Raw genomic sequence first — 27,509 nt, forward strand, 5'->3', positions numbered from 1 at the left:
GAGCAGGTCCCCTTACCCCTGGTGCTTGCCCTCCCTCTGCCAAACTGTCTGCCCTGGCCAGGACTGCCTTGGGCTGCTTGTAGCAAGGCAGATCTCCCCTAGGCATATTCTGTACCTTGTTCAGTGAAGCTCTACTGTAATCTAAGGTCTCCAGGCATTTCTGCTTGTTAATTGTTGAATATATATATTCAACAATTCTCCTTGGAATCAACACAAGAAGAGACTTCATCACAACTCAGGCCTACTGAACATAGCTCTGAGAAAAGGGCGTTTTGTTTTTAAATGTTTTCTTCTTACAGGAGTTGAATGAAGAGAGGAGAAAAACTAACAAAAACCCCAAGTTCTGATGAGAAAGATAAATTCTCAAAAACAGTGACAGACGCCCAGAGAAGATACCAGAGAAAAAAGGCCACCAAGATTCGATTAGCCCAGTGAATCAGCGCTGGGGACAGTATCTCTAAACCAAAATACTGTTTTTTTCCCCCTCCCACACTCTTCTACCCATCACTGCAAATCTCTCCCAGCCCACAGCTCCTCTGTCCACTGCTCACACACACGAACCCTGACCAGTGCCCTGATGCTGTCAGTGTTGGCTCACGCAACAGCCTCCAATGATGCTGATGAAGTCAGCACTGGTGTAGGCACCAGGCACCTTGGCTTCAGGTAGCTTCCCTCACCACAAGCACCATTACTGACCCAAGCTTCCAACCTTAATGTTATTCTTTCATCACTCCTGTATTTGGAACAATTTTTGGGCTCATGCGATTGGGAGGGATTGGGTTGGTAGGTAGGGAAAAAACCTTCTTGCAAAAAAGGAAAAATGTCTCTTTTTAAAATCAAAGGAGAACGTGCAGTTGTGAGATGAGTGATTCTGCCATGCATTTGCAGCTCTGATGTACTGGTTATACCAACACAACTGGTTTCTTATAGGGGCTCTGACACTTCTTAAGAAGGAGGAGATAAAAACCTTCAAAGAGGCTTCTTGGACTCATGATCATAGGATCTGGAGTCTTGAGTGAAGAAGTGTCCCATTCCCCACCCCACTGCTCTTGCCCTAAGCACTGGTCAGTGACAGCAATTCAAGACATCTCTACAGTACCTCAGTACTATCCAGCCTGGGAAGGGCTGTGCACAAATGCATCATTGTTGGTTGGATGAGGAACTTGCAGTGAGCACCATGCAGCCAGAAGTACACAGGCAGATTAACTCAGGAAAAACTATGTGATTCTGTCACAGTGAGGCAGAGGTACCTCAAGTGCTTTCTATCAGTTGAAACAAGAGAGGACTGCAGCATCTGAGCCAAACAGCACTGTACAGGCTGCCTCTGCTCTGAGCCAGTGCCCCTGGAAAAAGGAAAAAACCCAAAAGCTATGAAGGGCACTGAGTTGCTCCTTTGCTTATATGCAATGAATAGCAGTCATAGTGAGTTTCATGGTAGTGGCTGGAACAGCAGCCGTGAGAAGAAAAATTATCTCCGGCATAATCAATTGTGGTCAAAGAATGAAGAGGCAGGAAGAAAAGTGACAGAAGAATCCCATCCTGAGTTGACAGAGGAATTCAGTCAGGTTTTAGCTATTTCCAATTCCCTCACTAATTAACTAGCAGACCTTTCAGTGACTTTCCAGCAGCAAAACCATCACCATATGACTGACTGCAAGCAGTGTCACAGCACTCCCGTGCCGACCAGACCGAGTCATAGTTTCCAGACCAAATGGGTACCATTTTGATCTCTCCAAACTTAAGGGGCAAACCCAGGAACAAAGCCTGCAGCAGACAAATTCTGTAGCTTTGCCAAACCACTGGCAGCAGCATTACCATACAAGCATAAAGTCCAGCTCCTCTTGCCAAGCTGCGATGGGGCCGTGCAAGCCCCCCAAGTGCCACTGAGCACAGAGACTCTCCCAGCCCCTTCGTCTGTTCAGGGGCCAGGATCAGCAATATCTCTGTGGAAATAAGCTTTAATAGTTGCTCTGGATCCAGCAGGAGGAGCTGGCTAAACACACATTTTTGTCTTAATGTAGGGCCTAAATAAACAATCAAATAAGAACTCAATTTAAAAAATCCTGTAGTTTAAAGGATTCCCTCAATTCTCTGTATTCCTTTTATTCCCATGGCAACTGATACGAGTCTGATCTGCAGCCCAAGTATTTTCTCCTGCCTGCTTTTCTAGTATAACTGGAAACATACACATATGAATTTGATGTTGGCTTGTACATTTTTTGCAAATATTGTAACACCTTTATCCTAAGCAACTGGTGAAAACTAAGAAACTGCATTCTTTATATACACACAACAGCCCTACTGCTATGTAGGCAGAATATCTGCATGGCTGAGGGATCCAGAGCCACCCAGAGCTTGCTATCTGTACAGCTGAGCAGTGCAGGGGCTCAGTGAACTCCCAGCTTCCAGCCATGGCAGAGCTTCTTGTTGCCCACACTGACCCAGTGGTAGCCCAGCTACTTCTACACATTGGCTGCAAAGCCAGCAGAGTTCAGCTAAATGTCTGTCACTGAGAGACCACCTTTCCTTAAACTCATCCTTCTTTAAGGCCCTGCTGCCAGAGCCAAGTCATTTGGTGGTAACATCAGCTTCTGTTGGTCCTAAGGCTAATGAGAGCCACGTTCAACCACAGTTCACTTGCCACTTAGTGGCTGGAACCAAATTGAAAGATCCTCACTTTAATAATTTGGTTTAAACAGAGATGTATAAACCCATTATCTCAGCCTTGGGGTCTTCACTTACAATTTTGTCATCTGCTGGCAAAAGTGCCATGCTGAGCCCTCTTGAATTCTGATTCCATGGTAATAAGGAGCTTGCAGGACCAGCTCTTTTGACACACCTGACTTATTTAGCAGAGTTCAGATCACTTTTCAAAAGGTCCATAGCCCAGTCACCAAAGTATACATTTTGTGAGACCCTTTAAAAATTTTGTAAAATATTTTGCACCTCAGCACCGCCTGCCCTTGTGTGAGCTCCACATCCATTAATTAACAATAAACCAGATTGCTCCTGAGTTGCAAGCATGCTCATTCAGAGGCTCAGGGGCAAGCAGTAAGGACTTTACACAACTGTCAGATGTATGCACCTGCTTATGAGTGGATATTTTGTCCTGTATTTTTGTAGTAGGAAAAGAAACCTGAGGTTTTACCTGACAGCTTCTTACAATCCAGCCAGTGTAAGGTATAATACAGTCTTTTTTTCCCTTGCTTCTCAGATCTCAGGAGCTTGTGCCAAAAGACTGTCAACTTGTTAAAAGTACATTAATGCAAATTCCAGAGCTTTCAGTTATGTTTATGCTAATAGAAAGCCTCCCGCTCTGTGACAGGCCCAAGTGAAGAGTCAGTAACAGGAAAATTAATTCCAGCTGTTGAAATTGATTTAAAACTAGCTTATTCATAATAATAATAAGGAAAAAAAAAAAGAATTCCTGAAATAAAAATTAAAAAAGGAAATACAGAAAGCACAAAATCATGTTTACTGCATGAAAGCAGAAAGGGTTCTCCTGTTGGGAAGAAATCTTCCAAATTTAATCAAGCCTGGTTAGAAGAAAGCTCTAGCTTGTTATCGGGTTGTAAGTGTAGATTAACATGAAAAGAATTAGCTATGTGCACAGCCTGATTTTGCAAAGGAAACACAAGGATTTTGTGCATGTATTTTGTTTTATATTCCTTACATCTAATCCACAGACAAGGAGACCAAATCCAGCCTGCAATGGGACAGGTAGTATTTTAGATGGAATTGGTTATGTACTGAGAATACCAGAGCTCCTGGATGGGAAGATTAGCTACCCATGACCAATGCATTTATTAAGTGCCTTTACATACATTTTTGCTGACTGGAGTTTAGAGTGATTTGCATGTTTAGACAACCCCAGTCTTGGGGTCACATACCCCAGTTTTGATGGGGTGTCAGAGTTCAAATCAAGATCTCATTGTGAAATTTCTGGCTGGTCTGTTTCTAAAATGATCTCACATGTTCATACCCTTCATCTAAATATCAAAAATCTGTTTTGTTTTGTTTTGTTTTCATTTCCTGACAGTGATCCTCCTTAGGTCCTTGACTATGTTATGTGAAGCCCTAAGAGCTGAAGGAACCTAACACCTTGCAAAATTCAGTTTTGAAATCGAAGGGGAGGCAGTCTTTAGAAATCTGTTTTGTAATTGACTTTCAACCATTCAACACCTACAACTGGAACCAGATTTGAAAATACATGTTCTCATTTAACCCAAGGAGCTGAGTTTCCAAAGCACACAACATCCAGTGGCCTCTGCTGTTATAGCCCCTGTGTGCAGGACTTTTCCCTTTCCTAATGAGCATTTCTGGTAGACCTGAGGCCCTATTTAGGGTCCTGCACAGATGCTAAGCCCTTTTACCATCACTGTGTCATCTGATCAGGACCACATTCCTTGCTGCTTTTGAAGGGATAGATCCAGAGTTCACTGAAACCCATACAAACCTCTCCCCTTGACATCTGCAGACTTCACATCCAGATTTAAGGGACAGTCTTGCATTTCATTATTGAAAAGCCTTATAGTCTTCTGCAGACCATGTTTTCACTGCCCTCATCTCTTAGATTCCTATCACTAAGGCTCCCCACCTTGCATATATTTGCAGTTGCCTGCATTTACAACACAGCACATTTTTCACAGGGGTGGATGAAGGGGCAAAGACAGAGATGCCATGACTTACATGGATCTTAACCAACAGAGGACACTGAGGAATTCATGTGTGTGGGTGGATGTGAGGATAAAGTGTTGTACCAATTTCAGCAAGAGAGGAGCCAAGCCAAACCCATGGTTACACAGGAAGCTGATAAAGGACCCAAGCTCTAATCCTGAAAGAAAAGAGGTGGGCTGGTAAATTTGCAGGAGGTTACTTCCTTTCAAGGGGGAGAAGGGGGAAGGAAGTTTCTTTAGAAATCTCACTCAAATTTCAGAAATTTGCCCCTTTATTGTCAAGTATACAGAATCAAGATAAACCTTACAGCAGGCCACAGCTCAAACAATGACACGGGCAGAGTAGCTGCTGAAACGGAGATGCTGTTGGTTCAGACTGTGAGTACCCCTGACTCATGCCATCAGAGGAAGGAAAGAACAACAATAAAGAGAGCAGGGTCCATTTCTCAGAGTGCACCCCATGACTTCTGCTAACCCACCCCAGGAAAGAAGGACACTGTATATTTTTAACAGAGGGATGTGCAGCTAGAGAGATAATTTGAACTTAAAGGGGCCATTTGCAACTTTATCTACCAACTATAGTCAGTTCATGTGGGGAAATTAAGCACTGCAAATTAAATGAAATCCTGATTAGTAAGGAAGGAGGAGGGGATATCAACTTTTGCAGGACTGATACTTCTCTCTCCTGAAAAATGAGGTTTTATGGGTGGAAGCAGGAAGAATTTACTCTAAGGCTTGGTATTTCTGTCTACAGCACTCTGTCCTTGGACCCCATTTTGCAGGCACTTTTTCACCAGACTCAGGCCATTTTCAAGCAAAATGTGAGGTTCCTGCTCCTGATCTAATGCAAGTCAGGCTTCTACCTGCCTTCAGTTCTCTTGGCCCAAAATCAGCAATGCAAATCCAGGAATGAAAACGCCATCAGCCTGAGGAGGGGTCTGGTGGTGCTTGTTTTAAATAACAATCAGCTTTGGGTTATTTGGGCCTTATGGATCCCGAGTCTTTCAGGCATAACCAGGTCACACTTTCAGGTTACGTGGAGGGGTGATGTTCACACAAACATAAGGACTGGAAACATGCCTTTGAAACAAAACTGAAATTCCCAAGAAGTTATTTAATACCTAAACAATGAAAAAATATCACTACCCTTACCAGAAAATGCTGGTGCTGCAAATCCCCTCCCTCCTACATATTTCTCATTCACATAAAGGAAGTTTGACTGGAGAGCTGAGTAAGGACAATGAGCACAGCATTTGGCCCTATGACTTAAAGTCTGCCACTATCCAAAATCTGCAACAGAGTGTAAACCATTTTTCCCAAACAAATGGGGTTTGCTTGTAGCAGGCAGGAATCACATGCTCTAAAAAGTCAGGAAAATGTCTAGACCAGAAGGAATATACACACAGACAAGGTTAGAAGGACTCCTCTGCCTTGCAGGGCTTTTTAGTCATCAGTCAGAAAGACGCTGAAACACAGGGATCTGAAAACAAGGGGAAAAAGCAACACAGGATCCCACATGCACAGGGGTCGAGGTCAAATTCTCCATGTGCTGCCCTGTTCCACATCCTCCTGCAGAAGGCTGGGCTGGCCAGAAGAGCCAGAACATTTCAAACAACCTTAACATTGCCCACTGCTCATCAGATGTTTCCTAGAGCACGGCATAAGCTGTGCAGCACACATACACCTCCTGCTGGACCAGGCTTTCATTTCAAAAGGCTGCAGCTATGGAAGGAAGGAAGGAGCTCAACTCTTTTACAAGGCATTAAGTTTCATTTGCAATTACTTTGGATTTTATGGCACTACTGAACGTAACAGGTTCATTAACTGGGCCAGCAACATTGTATCCATATGCCCTCTTAATAGAGCTTTTCTGTTATTGTTTCCTTATTGGTCTTTTCCCTTTTGCAACATGCAACCAGATTTTACTGGCGACCAGATTTTGCAATAGGTCCCGGGTGGCTCCTCCAAGAACCGTAATTTGTTAATTTGATGGCTGAACTGGTGTACAAGGAATGAAAAATACTTTATGAAATGCCCAAGACTCCACTTCTCAAAAGCAAACCAGCAAATGTCCTTAAGAGTAACCCCACTGGGCACAGCAGTAACCTGCCCAGTTCATCCCTGGAAGTAAGATCCTCTCTGCTAGCACACCCGCTGTTCTCTGCAACACCCTGTGACTCCAGTAGGATGAAGGAGAGACAGAACACATCACCCCACAAGAGTCACAGTGAACTTAACAGGGATGGAGCCACAGCAGACAACATGGCAGGGACAGAAAATGGGCCTTCTGAGAATACAAGCTTCAAGCACCTGCAAGATCTAAGTGTGCCTGGAAGACAGTCTGAAAGTGAAAGAATTGGGCCCTAAATCTGACAAGCCACAGAGTTTCCATATAGAGAATATAATTTTTTTCAAGGCAAAGACTCAAAAAAAAAAAAAAAAAAAATAATAAAAAAAAAATCCATGTCAGTCCAACAGTTTCCACTAGGAATGTGATAGTCAGGTTTTCAAAAGAACTGAGCACCCACCAGCACCCACTCTGCAAGTGCTTTCAAGAGCTTCAGTTCTTCTGAAAACCTGGTTCCCTGAGCAAGATCCCAGCAGCTGATGGTTAAGGGTGCAGGGCAGAGACTTCTTTCCTGCTCTTGCCTTCTTAAATAACACATTAATTGTCTTCTTAAATAACACAAAGTAAAACATTGTGTGTAAGAAAGGGATGATTCTGATGGATATTTCTGACTGGGGGAAAAGGTTTCAGGTTTTTGTTTGCCATGAATCTTAATTTCAACATTCTGTTTAGTTTACACTTGGACAGATCTGAAAATAAACCCAGTAAAAACTAAAATGAGATTTTTCAATAGTTCAGATCATGTCTCCTGGGACTTAACGTTTTGAGACTGGAAGCGCTATTTGCTTTAAGATTTTTGAGAAGAAACATTTCTATCTTGATTTGAAGATTACTTCATTTTGGTCATTTTGCTTGTCCTAAGAAATTTGCCTCAGATAGGAAATCATTGTGAGCTCTGTCCTAGACCCAAGCACAAGGAACAATATCAAAAGGCATCACCACCCTGAGAATGCTTCCTTTTGCTGAAACAGAATCCCAAAACATTTGCTTTGCCAAGAATAAGAGAAAGAATAGAAACAGGATGCTCTTGCTGGGGTTACAAGACACCATTAACAACTGCAACCTTCTCATCTCCTGACTGAGCATCTCACAGAGGTTTATTGACTCAGGGGTACCTGAGCTGAGCAGAAGATGCAACTGACAAACCACGGTGCAGATGAGGAACCTTCACTTCTTCTCAGCACCTTCTTATCTCCTCTTTCCCTTACATTATGTCACAGATCACAGTAAAACATGGAAAAGATTTGATCCAAGGAAGCCCTGTTCCAATATATCCCTCTAGCCCTCCCCACAAAACCTCTTCATGTAACTCCTCACTTCTCCCCCCTTCTCAACACCCAGTGGAGCCCTGTCAGCATCTGCTCCACTGGTGCTTTGCTGGTACCTTGGGTACCCAAAGTGGTGCAGGTGCCTCCACATGCAACCCAGTACCAAATCTGAACCCCTCAGTGCTTTCTGGAACACCCAGAGCTATCTTCAGAATCCCAAACAAATACACTAATTGCTTTCAATTTATCAGCCTCAAATCATTCTGTCTAATTACCATTCATCTTGAGTTTGTGTTTTTAATGGTTTATGGGTATTGTTGGTAATCTTTTAATTTCTCATTAAAAACAATATCTTGTACGCACTATGTGTGAAAAGCCCTAATCCGATAAATCAAGCAAGAGTAACACAGTTAAAAGGAAATCAGTGGAACAATATTTGGGTTTATATATTTCTGCCAGTCAATTTGTAATTAAAAGTTGCTACTTTAAAAAACACAGTTGTTGCTGTGAAAGCCATTATCAGTCGGCATTTTCATATGAATACTGCTTTAATTAATTAGCAAAAGTAAATACATTATATATCAAAAACCGCTTTCCCACTGAACCCATGCGTTCCAGAACAAAAGGCTTAATAAACCACACAAAAGAGGGACAAATTAGCTGATCCCACCCTCCCTTTTCAGGTTTAGAGTCTTTTAAAGTTCTCCAAGGTTTTTTCCCTCCACCACTTGCTTTTTTTTTTTCTTTTTTAATACATTGTTTGTTTTTCTTTAGAAGTGCTTATAGGGAAGAAGATGCTACACAAACACAAAATATGCCATTCAAATTAAATGATTTGGAAATCAGTTTTGCTGGTTCTTAGAAAACAAGAGTGTTTATGATTATTAAAAACCAAATGTAATTACGATCACATACAACACAGTCCCTTTGGAACAAATTATTTTCTGAACATTAAGGGTTAGAGTTTGATTCACAAAAGGAAATGATGTTTCTGAAAAATTCTATTGTCTAGGGGCTTTCCAAAGACTGGAGACAGCAGGAAAAAATTCTCCATTTTCATCAATCAGCTGGAGAGAAAGTGTGGGTGAACAGTGTCATTTCAGACTAAGGACTATGATAAGAACACCTTAAAACATCAATGGTATCTCTTATCTCATGTGTCTTTAACAAGTAACAAGGATCCTGCCACCTCACTAGCAAACAAATCACTCACCTCATCCTGGCCTGCTCTTACTTCTTGCTGAGTTGGTGAAGAGCTGCAAGCAGGGCCCATCAGTGGATAAGGAGCAAAGAGAGAAGCAAACAGCCCAGGCTGGCTGATGGCTGTGTCCAGGGCTGGGCTCCCACAAGGCAGCAACCTGATGGTGGGACCACACACACAGATACAGAACCTGACCTAAACAAAGAAACCCCACTGAATAAAGCTCTTTCTGTTGAGTAAGGCAGAGGAATTCCCCCTGTTTCATTCGACTTACCTAGAGAGCTGGAATTCACTGCACAGCAGTGAAGAGGAATCCCAGCAGGCTGAGCCTCAATATCTTTTCAACCACATAAACACATATTGGTCAAGAGGTGAGTCCAAGGAGTGCAAACACCAGAATGAAAGAAGTACAAGGGGACTCTGTGGAAAAAAAGCAATTGCCTAAGGAACAACATTTTGTGTATCCTTTCCATGACAATAGTGGAGGCTTTGAACCAAAGGAAAAACCTCCAGAAATAAAGTTCAACACAAGGAAGATGGTACAGGACTGGTTATTTGTATTGCTATTAACACAGCATGCAGGCATCCAAAACTTCACTAACATAGGAAACTCAAGGGTACACCCAGCCAAAGGCAGTTTGCAGTAACAAACTCCAGCCCCCTCCAGCAAATTCAGGTATTTCATCTCTCCCACTTAGTCCTGACTCCTAGGTGTCTTTCTGCTTCCATCAGATACTCAGCCATGCTTCCTCACAAATGAGATGACAAGCAAGATTTCTTCAACAAGGCACTACTGAACCCTCTCCTCCTCTATTCCTGGATGCATACCAAGATGTAACCATCAGCACCAATCCCATATTTCTGCCTTATACTTTCTCTTTCCTTGTGCTCCTAGACTGCAATTTCTTTGGAGAAGGAACAGAGTCTCTTGCTCTGACTCAGAACCGTGCAGTGCCACACTCAGCAACAGGGCTGGAAGTGATCAGAATTGATACTTTGAGATCACTTATGTATCCAGATGATGTGAAGGCTGTTCTTTGGCTCAGTTCCTCCACACCATCACATTGTAACAACAAATTTCTTCAGATTTTTCAGACAGGAAATGCTCATCTTTACACCTTGCTTTCATCCACGCAGTTCCACGCAACCCATTTGAGAACCTGTGTTCCAGCCTCAATCCTTCACACATCAATTCTGTCTGAGCTGTAACTCAACAAGAGACATATCTGCTTCTTTGGAGTCCCAGCATGACCTGAACACCAGAATACTGCATCCTTTCTGGGGAAGACAAAAGTCATGCTGCTACCCAGTTGCTGGCTTCTTGAATGGGCTGAGAAACCAGCCCTGCTAAAATCTCACTGGGATGGGATGACATCTCATTGCATATAGGTGATTACTCTCCTTGTCATGTTTTTAGTAGGATAAGACAGACTCAATGAGTCTGAAGTCTTGTTAGGTAGGAACCATTAAATCCAGCCAGAATCTCCCCAGCACAGGTCAGACTTCAGCAGACACGGAGGAGGTGTCTGCAATGCACGGGGATGAAACAGCACTGGGTGGGATGCCACAAGTAAGCACTGTGCTGAGGGATGTTTCAGCACAGAGAAGTGTGTGCCTCATGCAGCCCTTCAGTGCAGGCATTCTTTCCCTTTCACATAACTGCATTGATTTTTATCATTGTTATATTTGGTTCAGCCGCCCATCTGGAAAGTTCTTGCCTCCCCCGGCCCCCATAAATAACCAAACCCAGTTCTAACCAAAGGCAGTTGACAGAATCAGCCCCATTGCCCTTTGGCAGTTCTTCCAGGAATTTTTAGGGTTTTTACCAGTCAGGAAAAGGCTTTGATGCTTTGGAATCAGAATTTTATGAAGATCATTTTGTAGGGTTCAGCCAACTCATGAAGTGTCAGATGGGGGCCACTCTTTCATCTCATCACTGGATGGGGAAAAGATCCTCCCTCTTACTGGAATGAGGACTGGAGAGGGGGAAACAGAGAGATGAAGGTTCATCCATAGAGGGGAGGGTTTCTTTCCTTTTGGTAGAGTCCACCCACCACATTCCCATCATACTGTCTGCTGCAGTCCTATCTGTCTGCTCTCCAGGCTACATCAGATAAGAGGAGAACTGCCTGTTCGCTCCAGTTCTGATCCTGTGATGCAGGGGCCTCCCAGCCTCAGAGCTGGACTCTTCTTCACTCTCCTTTTCCAGCTGCCTTTTTCAATGACTGCTGTGCTGGTAGGGATGCTGCCAGGAAACCTGCCATTTGCAAAGAATGAGACAGTAATCAAGACCAGCCTAAGGAAATTTCAGCTTCCAATTTGCACATACAAACACCTGTTAGAAAAGAGAGCAAAGGAATCCCTGTGCTTTCTCAAAATTACATGCCAATTCCTATCCAACCATGCCAGGGCTGTTGAGGGCTTGGTTCCTATTTGAACCAAATGTAAGAGACGTGTAAATGCCAATCTCTCTACCACCAAACCCACTGAAGACCATTTAAGACCAGTGAAAACACTGAGATGCTCCACCATTATACTCAGACTCAGTTTACAGGATTGTTGCTCCAACTTAGAGGCTCCAGTGGTATCTCATAACCTCAGCAGCCAAGAAAAGTGTTTGTGGGAGAATATCTGAGCAAGAGAAAAATCCCAATTATTATCCTGACATATCCACTGGTGTAGGCTACATATACACTGGTATAGGCTAATACAATTTAGCATGTCAGTATGCACACACAGACACCTTCCTGCACACATGGAGACTGTGATGATGTATCAGACAAAGCACTGAATTGCTCTTGATTTCTTACAGGAGAGCAAGTAGTAATGTCAACAGTGCTCTGATAGATGTGCAAACACCAGACACACATCCCACAGCAGGAGTGGAAATAGCAAGCAGGACACATCCAGAGCTTCCACTCCTCTTCTGCAAAGCAGAAGACATAGGCAAGGTTGGCAACACTTCCAAGGGAGATTACAGCAAAAAGGCTGACGCTGATGATATCCTTCAACCTGCTTCATTTATGTTCTTGCCACAATCAAACAGAAACAGAGACCAGTCCAGGGTTCAAAGTCACAGTCCAACAAGAGGCACACAGACACACTGCTGGCCCAGGGGACTTCTGCTACATCTGCACGGTCCTGCCAAGGCTCAAGTGGAGAGACATGGCAGAAAAATATTTTAAGATGGTCACAAGCTTTTAACACATTGCTTTACAGTGGGACAGCCTCCACCACACCAGAGAACAATGAAACTACTGAAAGAAACCAAGCAGGCTCACAGCTATTTCCCAGGTAACCAAATACCAGTGAGTCTCACAGGGAATCTGCCCTTCTGTGGGGCTGCACCAAAGAGGTTTCTACACATTACATCCTTTGAATCTACTGCTAAAAGTGGAAGACTCAGGTTCTTGTGGTGCTGGAGCAGGTCTGCCTCCAATTTCCAGCTTTGCATGGATGACCTTGAAAAAGTCATTCAACTCTTCAATAGCTGAGCTGTTTAACTGCAAACAAGGCTCTTTCAGCTTTTGGCTGTCTTGTCTGTTTAGACTGTAAGCTCTTCAGGGCAGGGGCTGTCTCCTATTAAATGATCATAACTCTCTCTTAATTAGAGTCTTCTACACATCCAGGGCCCTCACAAAAAATGTCATAAAACAAAGGCTTTCTAATGAATTCTGGGGAATTCCAGATTCTGATCCAAAACTGCTCAGTGGTTTTCTCTGCCCAATACAGTGCTGAATCCCTTGTTAGTGTGTGTGTGTGCGTGTGAGGGGGGAGGAGGGAGACTCCTTATAATTTAAAGAGATTGCAGAAAAGACAGTTTAAGTCCTTGTGGCTGTATATTTCTTTTAATTAGTTTATGCACAGTGCATTTGCATGGGAAGATGCACAGCATGTGGATGGACTTAATTAGGAGAACAATACGTTCCCTCTTAAGATAATGACTTGAGGATTATGAAAATTATTATTCCAGATCCATCCATGGGTCATCCGAGGTTCAGTATCCAGCGAACTTTTAAAATGCATTGAGGTCAGCAGTTTGGATACTGTCAGTAAAGTCACTTGATTTTACTGTTGCTTAAATGATTAATTATGAACAGCAGCTGCAGGCATCCCCCAAGTTACACACAAGTCCAAGGACTTGCTGCATTTCACATCTGCCATCAGCTACTCTGGAGAGACTGATGTGCTAAACGGGGCAGTTATCTGCCAGCAAGGTCTCATTCTGAGCTCCTCTCCTTTGCCTTTTTCTTCCTGGCTGGGGGGGGCAAGAAATTTCTGTCTCTGCTAACGAACCTTTGTAGACAGAGAACCAGGACAATTAGGTATTTTTGGACACAACTCAATAGTCCATATGAAATTCAATACAACATGGGATATTTTAGAGCAAAGTACCTCTGGGCAACTGAGCTGGAGACATCAGCTAAGTCTACCTCAGCTTTAACTTCTAGTTTGGTGACTCTCAAAAAAGTCACTTTTTCTTCCTCTCTTTGTATCATAAACTACTCTTAGGGAAGAGTGATCATTTAAAAATCTCTCCTGCATCTTATGACAGATTGGAAATAGTTCTCTTTGGAACAGTTTCCACAGGGACTGTATTTCCCAGCCAGCTCAGTTCAAAAACCTGCCCACAAAACTCCAGGCAATGGCTAACCAGAGGATCTGTACCACCACACCTATGGTAAGAGAGCCCAGCAAAGTCCAGACCTGATGGAGATGGGAAGCAGGGGAAAGAAATAAAAATATACTGTTAATTATAGGATAAGGAGCAAACAGCCTCTCAGCTCTGCAGGGTCAGTAGATAAAGTTTGTGAGCATCGCTCATTACTCAACATCTGTGTGTGCTAACATGGCACCCAAAGCACTGCCAGGCACTGTACAGGGCAAACAAAGATGTCCCTGCCCCAAAGAGATCACAATCTAATTCTGATTTTACAGTCATATTTCAAAAGCACAGTGAGATCAAAGCCCTGCTCTCCTCCCCCAGGCACTCATCTCTCTGGTGGAATATCTCAGTTCATAAATCAGAGAAATAACATTTCTCAGTGCATACAGGACAAATAGGAGGACATGGGGGTGCTAAAGGTAGTCCCATCATCATGTTAGTGCTCAGGAGAGTAATCCAGGGGTGCAAGAGAAGGGGAGAACACAGTAATTATTAGATTTCCCTTACCAAAGCAGAGGTTTGTCTGGCTGCAGCACATCCAGCAGTAATAACATGTGACAATAATCAATGACACCCTAGAATAGAAAATGAAAAAAAAAAAAAAAAAAAAAAAAAAAAAAAAAAAAAAAAAGAGATGATTCACTAAATTAAATGAAACTTCAGGAGACATTAGGTGAGATGGTCTGAAAATACCTTAAAAACTGGGACAAACATGAGGATTTTCCTTTGGGAAAAAACCATCCTGCATTAGCAAATCCCAGTGTTCCCTGCTACACAATTCATTCACACACAGTTCTAGCTGCATCAATGCACAATAAAGCACACAGGAGTGAAGACAGTTGTCTCCCAAGCACTATCCCCACTGCAATATCCAAGGGTTTCCCCTCCAGAGAAATCTGCAATTCAAACACTAAATTTGCCCCTGAACTACTTAATCTTCAAGCTCCAGCGATCTCCCTGCCACGGGATGCACAGGCAACAGATGTTCAGAAGCCAAGCTTGCAGTTTGCATGCCCTGAACGTGTGACTGGGAGCAAGACAGAAAGATGCACGTTGCCTGGGAACATCTGATAATGCTGTGCCCTTCAGAGCCTGCACGCTGCAGAAGGGGCAGGAGTGAGGCTTAGAAGTAACCAGAAGCTTTCTTCTTCTTCCATGAGTCACTCCTGCTTCAAGGAGCTGCAGCTCTGATTATTAACTGGGCTAGTCAGCTAGATATTTAAATGATTCCCAAAAGTCATTAAGAGCCCAATCAGATATGCAGTGCTTGACTCTAGCACAGGAATGCAGAGAGGGAATTATTTGCATAAACTATGCTTTAGAGAAAACCTCCAAGTATTTTATATTTCAGGGTATGGGGGAATCTGATTTAACTGAGTTAAAGAGAAGAAAAAGAATCTTAAGCGATTTAAGGGACCACATTAAACATGGAAGAGAGTAAAAAAAAAAACAAAAAAACCCCAAATCAGCTACCATAGGGATTAGGAATAACAAAACAACGTCAAAGCACTCATCCTCTTTATTCTCTAAGCAACAGGCATCTCCTTTAGATTTCCCCTGACATTTCAGGGAGAAAATTCAGCCTTAAAGTTAAAGCACTGCCTGAATACACATCACTGATCAGATCTCATAACCCTTCTGTCCCCTGTCCCAGCTTGAGATCACAGAGGTGAGATAATGCAAGTGGAGGGGTGTGTAGACACAAAGCTTACCTTTACACCTAAAAGTAGCAAAAGTAGCTTTACTTTCACCTGGCCTCCGCTCCAGAGTCATGACACTGACTCCCACATCAAAAACTCAGAGCAAATCTGTGTAAATGTTTTTTGTGAAATACAGGTGGCAACACCTATAGGGTTTGGTATGCCTGAAGGCAACACCAGAACAGGAAAAAAAACCAGAATCAGGGCCCTCTTCAGAGGTAGATTTTGCTTCATCTTTTTTTGTGGTTTGTAACCTACATTACATCCATCCTGCCCCATTCTGCATGGCCTGAGCTGGAATCCAGCCTTTAGGGGGTTGTCTTCTGGGACAAGGGAACAGGACAGGACCCCTTGCAGGGTCTGGTTTGGATCATATCCAGTACCTTGGATCCTTACACTCCTTACACCATACAGGTTAAAACTGGAGCCACACGAGGCCAATCTCTTCTATATCTACAAACCTGGAATCTGTAACAAACCAAGAAGGGAGGTGAAAGTGGCCCTTAGGAGGCTCTATAGGAACCATCTCAGTGACTCACCCTAACTTCCCAGCCCTGTGTTTCAGGCAGAAAATGAAACATTAACATAAGGAGTCAGTAACCTGAGTAACCTGGGGCTGGTCAATGAAACTCTCTACCTGTCAGTCCCTCACACCCATACAACAAGGGTTAAAATATTTTACTTCATTCTTCCCATCAAGGGATGGGAGATTAAACGCATTTGTCCCTTCATAGCCTTCCTCAGAAAGAAACTGCCATATGGAAGGCAAAACTGTTACTGTTATTGTTATTTATTAGAAACCAGAGTCCTCCCATGCAGTTATTTAATTAAACCATAAATACAAACGGATAAGTGTCTAATGAGCCAGCTCTACACAGTATATTTATATTCCTCTGAAAAAGAACAATGCTTAAACTAGTTGCAAATAATAGTCCTCTCTCCCAGCCTGATTTTCTCTTCAATCAGGAATCAAGCTGCACAGTAGTTTGCTGACAAATTGGTTCATGTTATGGAGATAATGAAGGCATCAAATTACTTTGCACTCCTTCCCCCTGGAAGCAGCGAGGCTCTTGCAGAAAGAGATTGCCAGGGTTTTATTTGTGCACGCATGTGTGTGTCATTTGTGAGAAGACAAGCCCCAGAGGCCCATCAGCCAAGGCAGGATGGCTGAACTCCTGCTTCCTGGCAAACTCACAATGTTCACTGACCTGCTGGCTGTGCAATCATCAGTGCTGAGAGGGAGGTGAATATGGCAAAGGTTCACAGCCCCTGAAAGGTGTTTCTTCCTCCAGTACCCACAGAGATACCCCAGTTGTTCTCTGAGAGCTTGCATGGGTACCAGAAACCATTTAGTCATGCCAGGGCAGATTTCCTCTCCATCTATCATTCTCTGCTTTCCAGGGACATAAGCCTAAAGCAGCAGATCCAGCAAACCATTTAACCAAGGAGCTGAGTAAGGTCATCTTCAGAGAACTTAAGCACTTGGCCAGATCACAGCCCCTCTGGACACAAGCTCTGGAAGTTTTTTTGCCTCTCTTTCCCTTTCTGCCTGGTAAAATGAGGTTTAACTCGTTCTTTGGAGGTGGCTCCTGAAACTCTGGAGTAGAAGGATATCAGAGAGAAAAATATTCCCACCCTGAGCTGTTATTAATAAATAATGTTTTCTGAACAGGTAAGATTTCAGCAAACTGGATTCAAACAGCTTTTAAAAGCCCCTCTAGCCACCGTACACCTCACCATGCCCAGCAGAGCTCTTTAGTGATCATAACAAATGTGTTAGGCTTTACCCTATGCTTGATTCGCTTTTAGGAACATAAGTTAAGCTTTAAATCTATATTTCATATATAATCAAGCAGCCAAATCAGGCTTTTGATATAGAACCCAGACCAGCCACTGTGTCTTTATCTCAGAAAGCAGGAGGGCCAACAAAGCTACAGCCAGGGAAGTGACAGTTCTTTATTATCCTCCCTGATCATGCCCATCTTCTCATCTCCCCTATCAAATTTCTGGACCTTTTTGATAAAAAATAATTTAAGAGCACGCTGCACAGGAAGCACACAAAGGTTACAGATTTAGCAGTGCCTGGGAACCCCTCTTTAAAAGGTGCAACCATAAAAAGGGTCTGCAAACAGGAGCAGCATGCCAGCCCTGCACTCAGCCCCTTCTAGCAGCACAAAAGAAGATGCTGGGGGGTCAGACATTGTGGGAAAGTTCTCTTCCCTTCATAGTCACTAACATCTCTTGCTGAAACAAACCTACATGAGGAATTAAAACTCACAGCCTGTGCATTTGTTGGTGTTCCTAGTTTTCTTTCCTCTCTCCCCCTCTTCATTGCAAGCTCCCTGAAACAGCCCTCCCTCTCTGCTGTGGGGTCAGGCAGAAGAACTCTGCTCTTGAGCTGCTTCTCACAAAAAATAATTTATTCTGCAGGTTTTTTTTTTGGTTGATTTTTAAAGTACTCCCTTCACCAAAACTAACCCTACTGGGTTTTTCTTAATATTCCCACCCTGAGCTGTTATAATTTTTTTTTCCCTTTAAACTATTCACACACTTGTCCTCTCTTCCTCTTCTGGGGTTGTGGTTTCACATTACAAATTCAGCAGCAACACCAGCTTCAGGAATTCCCTCCGGATCCCCTCGTGTGCTGCTGCAGTGGTGCGTGACACCAGCCTGAGAGGGGAACCCAGACACTGGAACAAGAAACCCACGGGACACCACCAGGATTTTTCCTCTCTCTTCTGCACCCAAATCAGTTCCCTGAGGTGTTTTCACTGCACAACCTTACAAAGCTGCACGGTCAGCAACAAGGGGATGGCTGCTGCAGGGTGGGAATGCCTCCAGGCTGTGGTGCCAATGAAGAGTTTTAGAGATGAAACCACAGCTTGCCTTGGCTGGTTCCTGCCTCGCTTCATTCCTCTGCAAATGAGTTGGGATGTAGTGTCTTTGGGTCAGTAATGAAGTCTAATCATAAAGAGTTCCTAGAACAACCATTTTGATTAACCCAGGTTTTTTGTTTTAGCCCCTTGTGGGACATCTTTAAATTTAAGCTTCCCAGCAGGATCAAGGAAATTTGAGGATATGGTTTAGATGTATTTCATTGCCGTTACAGAAGTGACTGAAAGAATCCCACCCATTTAAGAAAGGTAAAATGGATTTATGTTCAAAATCCACTGTTTATCCCCTTGCGAATGCTCCACAAACAAATGTGGTTTTTGCTTGCATGAATATCCCACAAATCAACATGCAACAGGAAATTTAAAGTTGAGGTTGGCACCTCCATTATTCTCACTGTCAAGGGGAAAGAATAGGAGGAAAAGACCTATAGGGCATACTTTGCGTATCTGGAAAAATTTGGACAGAAGGTTCTGCCAGTCCTCCACAACCTTATCCCACATGGACCACGTCTCTATTACAGACCAAGATGCTTCTGTACTCCTGTTCAATGGGCTGCATTCACAAATGCCAGCTCCTGAAAGATCAGTAGAAAGACAAGGATTTCTGAGCTTATCTATCCATTTTCATGCCAGTTTCCCACCACAGTAATTTGCTTCCAGGCCAGCACCTTAAATTTTGCTACTTTAAAAACTTTTCACCATTAAATGGCAATGTGGTACTTCAGTCAACACCTTGTCTTGAGATACCAGGTGGCACCATTATAATGTCCTTACCCTCTATTGCAAAAAAAGAAAAAAAAATTCTCCCTCTATGAGAAAAAGGGATTTAATTCCTGATGATTACCTTGCAAAGGAGCTACACTACACTTTGAGCTTTGCCAAATTCTGCTTAGATTCTTAAATATTTCACAAGATGTGACAATTTCAGCACTTCCTATGCCTCAAGCAAAACTTCCTAACATGATAGTCACAAAAAACCGGAGTGTGCTTGGCTGAGGGAGGTTTAGGAGGTTTCTGGTTGGTTAGTTTTTAAGCATATTTTTAATTTTTGCCTAGAAATATCTTGGAAATGGGTAATCTGGCTGATGGATAACACCTGCAAGACAGGGTGGTTGTTCTGAGATTTCTCCAGTTCAGTTTGAATCAGATCCTAAAAGACAGAAGCCACATTCATTCCAAATGTATGGAGCCAATTAGCAATGTACAATTTTTAGAAGCGAGCTGGGATTCAGGGAACCTCAATTTTTCAGTTACTAATGCCTGAGCAGCCTTTAGAAAGGGCTATTTCATACCACCCTCTGAAAGTCATTTCATGATGAGGACCCAAAGAGGGAACACCCTAAATCCTTAGGCATTGCTTAGAACCTCAGAATTACCTTAAGAAGTAAATAGAACTACTTACTTAGTATAAATAAACATAAATTACTAGAAGTACTTATGGTCCATATATGTATATTTCTTATGATGCTACACATTCACTCAATATACCTCTGGCCTGTCCCTGCAGGATTTTTCTACTTTCCCAGCCCCTGCAGCCTCCCCTCAACTCCACCAGCACTGTTTCAGGTCAGGTATCTCAATGCAAAAGGCTGCCAAGTTCTTGGGAGCAACACACTGAGATTTTTAATTTTTTTTTTTGCCATGTGCCCAATAGGGTCTATTAGCATACAAGACTATGAAACTCACTTCAGTTGAAATAAAACAAGAGAAGTTTAACCCTGAGGCTTCTGAGAGCAAACAGAGAGAGAAAAAAAAAAAAAAAAAAAAAAAAAAAGAAAGAAAGAAAAAAAAAAGCAGCTAAAAGCAGGAAAGACTTGCTTGGTCTTGCTATTTTCTACATAACCAGTACAGAACTGCTCTGTATATGTTTTACCTGAGACTTTCTGAGACCTGAGCACTCAGAATTATTCTAACATTGCATTTGGTCCAGCATTAATTCATCTCTTATGCAGATGATTAAAAGGTACAAAGGCTGTTTAATCAGCACCTCATGTCATGCCCTAATAACTTGTAGCCATCATCTGCAAACAGCCAGAGACACAAATGCACAAACACCCACCCAGGCACACCAGCACCCCCCCCACAACAGAAGTTCCTCCTATGCAATTATAGCTGGGTGCCCCCTAATTCTCATTTCTTGAGCATTTAATGCGTTTGCTCTGGGGTCTACACAATCCTGCTCTAATTTTGCCAGGGGCCTTTGTATCAAAGGCCCGAGCTGTGTGAAAGGTGATTTAGCAAAGATGGTGTCAGTGATTATTTTCAAAGGAACTGCTGCAGCCCCACCACGAGGGACACTGCAGCCTCCAGATAGGGGGCCCTTATCATATTTTCTATTCTCAGATAAGATTATGTTTCCTTTTTTCATCCTCCTTCCTGAATCTTCTTGATAACAATTGGGGGCCAGTTTAATCACGAAGGTTGAAATAACCAAAAAGGTTCCGAGGGTAGTGGTGGGGAGGGCAGGGAACAGGGCCAGGTGGGTGGGGAGGAGGGAGAAGCCTTACTGGTCGGAAAAGTTGGGTAAGAGCAACTAAGAAACACAGCCAGCAGAAACAGGGTTATTTCAAAGGGAACAGCTGTTAAACTGCAACCAAACGAAAGGCACATGCAGCCAATGTTCTTGTGGTTGCCCATCAAAAACAAAAACAAAACGAGCTGTTCATGCGCCCATTCTGCGGTCTAAACAAATTAAGAGTGAAAACAGGACCAGGACAGGGAGACAGATGACCTCAAAACAATAGGGACAGGCCCTTTGTGAAGCAGCCCTTTCTGCTGCGGGTGGGAGGTTTCTAAACACTAATAATATCTTTGTGATAAGACAAATCAGTTAAGCATGATGTGAATTGGTTCCAGGGAGCTGACCCTGACCCCTGGGGTTTTAATCTACTTGGACTGAGCGTCAGATACAGAAGGGAGCAGTGAGTGCCATGTCACTGCCCCAAAAAAGGATTCAGACCTGGAGTTGGGGAGGTGCAGGTGACTCTAGCTCTGGCCATCAGTGCCCATTCCAGGACCACATGGTAGTGTTACAGGATGTCAGTGACCTGGCATGTGTTCAGGGTGGGGGTAAAAGCCTGGTTAGCACTTGAATGAGATTTTCCTAAGAAACATCACACTGAGCTAGTTCACAATGACACCATGTCCTCAGAGTCCATTCTGAATCAGCACCCCAAATGTTGCATCAGAAGGTTTTGAGAGGCTCTGAGAGTGGCAGTTAAGGGGCAGGAGGTGGAATGGGGAGATAACACATTTCAGATGGGTTATAAATCAGAACTGCTCATCGCCTGTTGTTAAGCACCCCCTTTCCCATCTCTCTCTGTTGCAAAAAAAACGGAAAAATCCTATTCTGCCTCAGCAGCATTACCTCCAAACAACCCCTCAATCACCAGTGTGTCTGTTGTGTTAGGGCTAACGTTCCCACATGCCAAACCACAGGGGACTGTTGATCCATCTTTGTGTAAAAGGAAACCGTTCCGTCCTTGAGGACTGTTTGCAGTGAGAGATGAAGTGTATCTAAGACACATAAGCAGCTCTAGAGGCATGGCCCCATTTTCTGAGCTTGAAAACTTTCCCCAAGGGCAGCCTTGGGGAAAGAGGAAACCTTTGAGATATTGACACCCCAATGTGACACTGGCAGGGACCAGGGCCAGCAAGAGCCATTCCGGCTGTAGCCCCCACTCAGGCACAGCAAACATCTGCAACATTTACAAGTTATCCTAGACCTGCCCAGGGGTCAGGTCACACAGGAGACTCCAAAACCCCAGTGTCAGTTCATGACATCCCCTGGGGAGTCAGAGCTGACTGGGTTGCAGGTGCCCATCAGCCTGCTTTTGGCCACTCATGGCCAAAGTTCTGTTCTCTCCTCAGCATGGCCTTTGAGGCTGGAACCAAACCAAGGAGCCACCTCCTCCCAGTGATGGCCAGTCCTGACTGGGCTGCCAGAGCAGAGCACTCGTCCTCCAACACTCACACGGAGTTCAAAGCCAGGCCTGCCTGACTGGAAGGCAGTGGATGGCAGCTTACCATGGAGTTCCTGGTAATAAAGTCTATTTGAAGACTCTCAGTGAAAAGTGTGTTCCTAATAAAGGATAACATTTCATGGTCATTATGCGATACACTTAACTTTAAAAGGAACAAAAATGCTGAGAAAGTCATTTTCTGAAAAAGGCTCTCAGATTTCATTACTATGGGTCAAGTGCCTGGGGAGAAGAATTAAAGAAAAACACGAACTTGTGCACAAATTAATTAAAGATATTTCCACTAATAAATTGTCCCCATATCCCAAGGCAGAGCCTTCAGTTTGCAAAATGTGGTAATATTCAAGCTGCGGTTTTCTCCACCAGACAAACGGTTCAGCGACATTTAAAATCAAATGGACAAAGATGGGCATGTGGAATATGGGAATGGGAGGGGGCTGCTTCCTTCTTCAGCCCATAGAAAATTTCCAGTATTTTAGCACATTTCTAAGAAAAAGAAAAAATGCTTTGTTATAACCCTGAGAGACCAAAACCGTGATGACCTTATTTTTAACTTATTTTTCCTTGATCTAGCAAATTTCTCCAAACAAGGTCCCCTCCTCCACATTCTTCCACCAAAATTAGGAAAGGGCTCCATTCCTTTTGATGTAAAGACAGTGCCAGTTGCTGTAATATGAGGAAATCACACTACGAGGGGAAAGAAAACAAAACAAAAATCCCAGAAGGAAAAATAGAATTCACTGTCAGCAGCTTTCTGAGTAGTGGGCCTGACCCAGCACAATGCTGATGGCCACCTTCCAACCACCCCAACCACTGCCATCAGAGCAGCTCTATTTAAGCAGTTCAGACCCAGTGCCTTGGGTCTAAGGTGTTCCAGCACATGACCAAAGCTTTTGGGTCTTCTAAAGAAGCTTTGTAGTCTACAGGTCAACTGGCAGGGCAAGGCACCTTCAGCCCTTAGGTTCTAAGCAGTGTTGAAATGGGCATGCATTGCTGCCTGGCAATTGTTGCCTTGTAAGGTGGTTTGCACAGGGGGCAAATTACTGCATGCTCAGGCCTGTCTTCTCATTGTTTCCAGCTATCAGCAAAGAAAACAGAAGCTGAACTTAATTTTTCTTTTATTTCTTTGGTATTATCCCATTTCATTATCAGCCTGCTTGCACTGAAAAGCACTCCTGGTGTTGGTCATTTGAGGAAAGAGAGGTGGGAAGATTTGCAGTCCTTTAGCAGCCCACATTCTGCACAGACCACCACTGTCTTGCACATGACTAGTGGTCTGCTCACAGACGGGACAAATTCACTCTCCAAAGATTTAACCAACAAATCAAAAGAATGAACCTCCCAGATACACAAATACAGCTAGATAGTCTTGCCCTAGGAGTTGGGATAATTTGGTTTGTATTGACCTGATCCTATTTAAATATCCCTGTTCTCACACTGATCAGGGGCTGAAACGGAAGGAAACTGCTTCAAGCTTCTCTTATCCTTTATTTTTTTTCCCCTCTCCCCCCACCACTTATATTTCACAGGCACCTGAATCTGATCACAACTTCCTCTGTCCAGTGTAAAGTTTAGTCTGAGAGCGCACACATACCACAATGCGTTGGGATAATATTAATGTATAGTATTCAAAGCCCCAGGGCCTGTATGTTTCATTAATTTCCTCCCCATTAAAGTAAAATGAGGATATCCTGTAGAGAATTGCAGTGAACCATTCGGACTGTGAAACTCGTCCTGACCTTGCTAAGAAAAACAGACAGAAGAGGAAAGAGCAGCTGATCGTAATATACAACTACCCAAACGAAACATGGAGGTTCCTTGCTCAGCCTTCTTTGCACTACTACCATGCAAATATTTAGTTTAGCAGGATGTGAAGAGCTGGTCAGCAAGCGTTAAAAAAATATGCACTGATTTTTATTTGTTTAAAATGCAAAACATTTCCCGTACATTCTTTGCAGTGCATTCACCTCAGGCGCAATTTCCACTCTGGGATTGAGCAAGCCAGGGACCTGGTCTGCACACGAATAATTCAGATTACTGCATCTGTTTGTGTGTGGGTTGGGGCATGCATACTGACCCTTGCTTGTTAACCCAGTGCATCCAAGCTCTGCCAAACCTTTGAGGGCTGGCATCCAAAAAGTGAAAAACCTCTTCCACCCAACTGGCTATTGTGATGGTCAATGCCAGCCCCTGAATGGTTCTGTTATGCTTAGGACAGATCCAGCAGAGCCCAAAGCCTTTGAAAGTATAAAGATATGTCCCCTCCTCTCTGTCTTAGCATCTTGTCTTTGGTTTTGTTCCTTACCTGGACCGCTCTGACCTCCTCTATCCAGTAAACCTTGAAACTCACCCCACCACAGCTCACCTTTCCCTTGACTTGGGAATGACCAGAGAAGAAAATTTTCCACTTTGGACTTGAAAGCACAGGTATAAGCACACAGGCTTAATAGAAATAGTTTCTTTGGTGAGGACAAGGAAAGCCATTCAGCCAGGATTCAAGTTCTATCAACTCCCTTTTTTTGGCTGTTTCAACCAGATCTGCCCAAATGCCTGAGCTCTGCTGCTCCATGGCAGGAGGCATGAGAGGCACAGTGGGAGGCAGAGGTCTAACCCCTCTGAGCATCACTGAACATGAGAAGAGAATCAAACAGAGCTTGTTCCCTTCATTTTTTGGCAGGCACCTACCTTGCTCTGCAGGTTTTCCTATTTGTCCAGCAATCTTCAAGTCATGCCTGAAGTGATCCCCAGGAAGGCAGAATGACGTGCAAGGAGCCTGGGGACAAGTCCTGCTCAGAAAACCTGCCATGGACTTCACACCTAAGGTACTTGCAAATAAACTTGAAGTTGTTCTGGGAAATCAAGCACCCAGATTGGTCTAAATTACCTTCTGCTGACATGAGACATGCCTCAAAAACACAGCTGGGAAATGGTTTTCCTCTTCTGTAGCCCCCTGCAACACCAACCTTTTGAAGACCTAATTTCAATCCCAAGTAATGGTCCTGCCCTGGTCCCAAGACTGCAGGTTAAAAAGCTTCTTTGGAGGCAGTGTGTGGCCTGCCCCGGGGGGAAGAGGCAGCTTGAATTACCCTGCACCATCCTCTGGATTGCTAACAGACCTGCGTGGCCAGGCTGCAGAGGATGTCCTGCCCATGCCTGGGAGCACAGGGGTTTTATGAGGCAAGGTATGGGGTGAAAACAGATATGGGCAAACCTCAGCAGAACAGGGAAGGTGTCTCGTGCCCCCCTTACAAAGAACAAGAAAAAATTCCTCTCCATGCTCCTTCCCTAGCTGCTGTGTTTCTATTGTGATACAGTCCCAGAGAATCTGACTTCTGCACAACTGTTGCAAATGGTGGTGGGATTCAGGAGCAGAGAGAACAGAACCCCAGGACAAGACAACAACCAGTTAAAGTGATCCCCAGCATGCAATACCTCTGAGATACACAAAAAACAAAACCAAAACAAACAAACAAACAAAAAAAAAAAAACCGAGACTCACCTGGACCAGATGACTAGTGAATTTGGTTAACTAGCCCCACAAAAATCTTAATTTAGCTCAGCAACTCCCCACAAAGTTCTAACTGTAATTCATGGTCTTTACTTAAAAACCTATTGCAAATGCACCTACCATGCCTGAGGTTAATAAAAAAAAAACCTGTTTCTCTTTGCTTGAACCTTGACAGTAAAGCTTGCTCCAGATCATTCCCTTATTTTCCAAGCTCCATGACAGTAGCTGCCATTTACTTCTCTTCAGCTTCTGACAAACCTCAGCATTTCCTCACTTCACCTCATGTTTCCCCTTTGCCAAAAACTTCACCCACCTCCTCAGAAGCACCTTCTCTTACCCATTTTCCAGCACACAATTGAAATGCTTCCTTACATTAGAGGCAGGGTCTGAAGAACAAAGGTTAAACCCAGTTTTTGCAATGTTCCTGTGGTGTTTGGCTCCCAGGCAGTCATTTGGGCCTGTCTCTCTTTCCAATGCTCTAAATTGCATGAAGAATTTGGCTTCTGGGCATTACAGGAATGCATATAATTAATCACAAAGAGCCCCAAACACCATATATATGCCAGTGATGGCATTTGCACCATCATTTAGGTTTGAAACAAGGACTTTTATGCTCATATTTGCTTTTAAAGAGCCAAACCCCCATTTGAGATCACATACAAATCATTCTCCATCTCTGCACAGAGCCATATGGCAGGGCAGGAGCAAGGACATACTCATGATATAAATAGCCTGATGATTACTAATATTTCTTACTAAAAAAGCATACGTTAAAAAAAAAAAAAAATCACCAAAAAAACCACAGCCTCCAGCTCATGATATGAATAATGGGGAGGGAAGAAGGTGTGTGGGGGAAATTGTCTTAATTAAAATTCTCCCTTTCATCCTGGTAATTACATTCAAACAGGCGACAGCAGCAGCAGCATCTCTGCTTGTCACCATGCCAAAAAAAGAAATTGATTTGATCACCGGGACATCGTGTTGCATTAAATAAGTGTCTTAAAAATCTGCCAGGATTTTTAAAATGTATATATAAAAAAACCCCAAACAGCTGTAATTACTTCTAGAACACTGCAAAGAAAGGTAAAAGCAGAGAGAAAAGAGAAGAGGAGGAGGAAGAAGGGGACCCAGTGGTAGATAATATGCCAGTAATGATGGAAACACCTGTAAGCCAGCACATATCTAGCAGCTATCAGCTCTGGCTGCATTCCATATCCATTAGCTACAAGAGGCTGCTCAGGCTCCAGGAAAGGAGGGTGTTAGCTCTGACAACTGGTGAAAAGCTGATGAAAACGTACCAAAGGGGCAGTCACGGCGCTGCCATTTGATAAAGAGGGAAAAAAAAAAGGAGAGAGAGAGGAAAGGGAGAAAGGAAAAAAAAAAAAGCCAGGAGTAAATCAGTCTAATTAATGGCTTTGCTCATTTATCAGGGGCAAATGCTAATTATTCTTTTTAATCACTTTTCTGCCGCAGTTGCTCATTCTCTTG

The 27,509-nt window shown here is 43.4% G+C and overlaps 1 protein-coding gene across 2 annotated transcripts in view; it reads right to left on the minus strand.

Annotated features, from left to right (window-relative positions):
* LOC139801561 (uncharacterized) overlaps positions 1-27,509 on the minus strand; it is a 58,066-nt gene that overhangs the window by 24,552 nt on the left and 6,005 nt on the right. Inside the window, exon 1 of one of the 2 annotated variants that reach the window (XM_071755967.1) lies at positions 25,199-25,373. The exons of the other annotated variant lie outside the window; for it this stretch is intronic. Coding sequence (XP_071612068.1) covers positions 25,199-25,319 — 121 coding nt within the window. The 5' untranslated portion in view covers positions 25,320-25,373. Of the gene's footprint in view, positions 1-25,198; positions 25,374-27,509 lie in introns of those variants that run through there. 2 annotated transcript variants of the gene reach the window in all.

Source organism: Heliangelus exortis, chromosome 12 (genome assembly GCF_036169615.1).
Source record: "Heliangelus exortis chromosome 12, bHelExo1.hap1, whole genome shotgun sequence".
NCBI classification, from domain to species: domain Eukaryota; kingdom Metazoa; phylum Chordata; class Aves; order Apodiformes; family Trochilidae; genus Heliangelus; species Heliangelus exortis.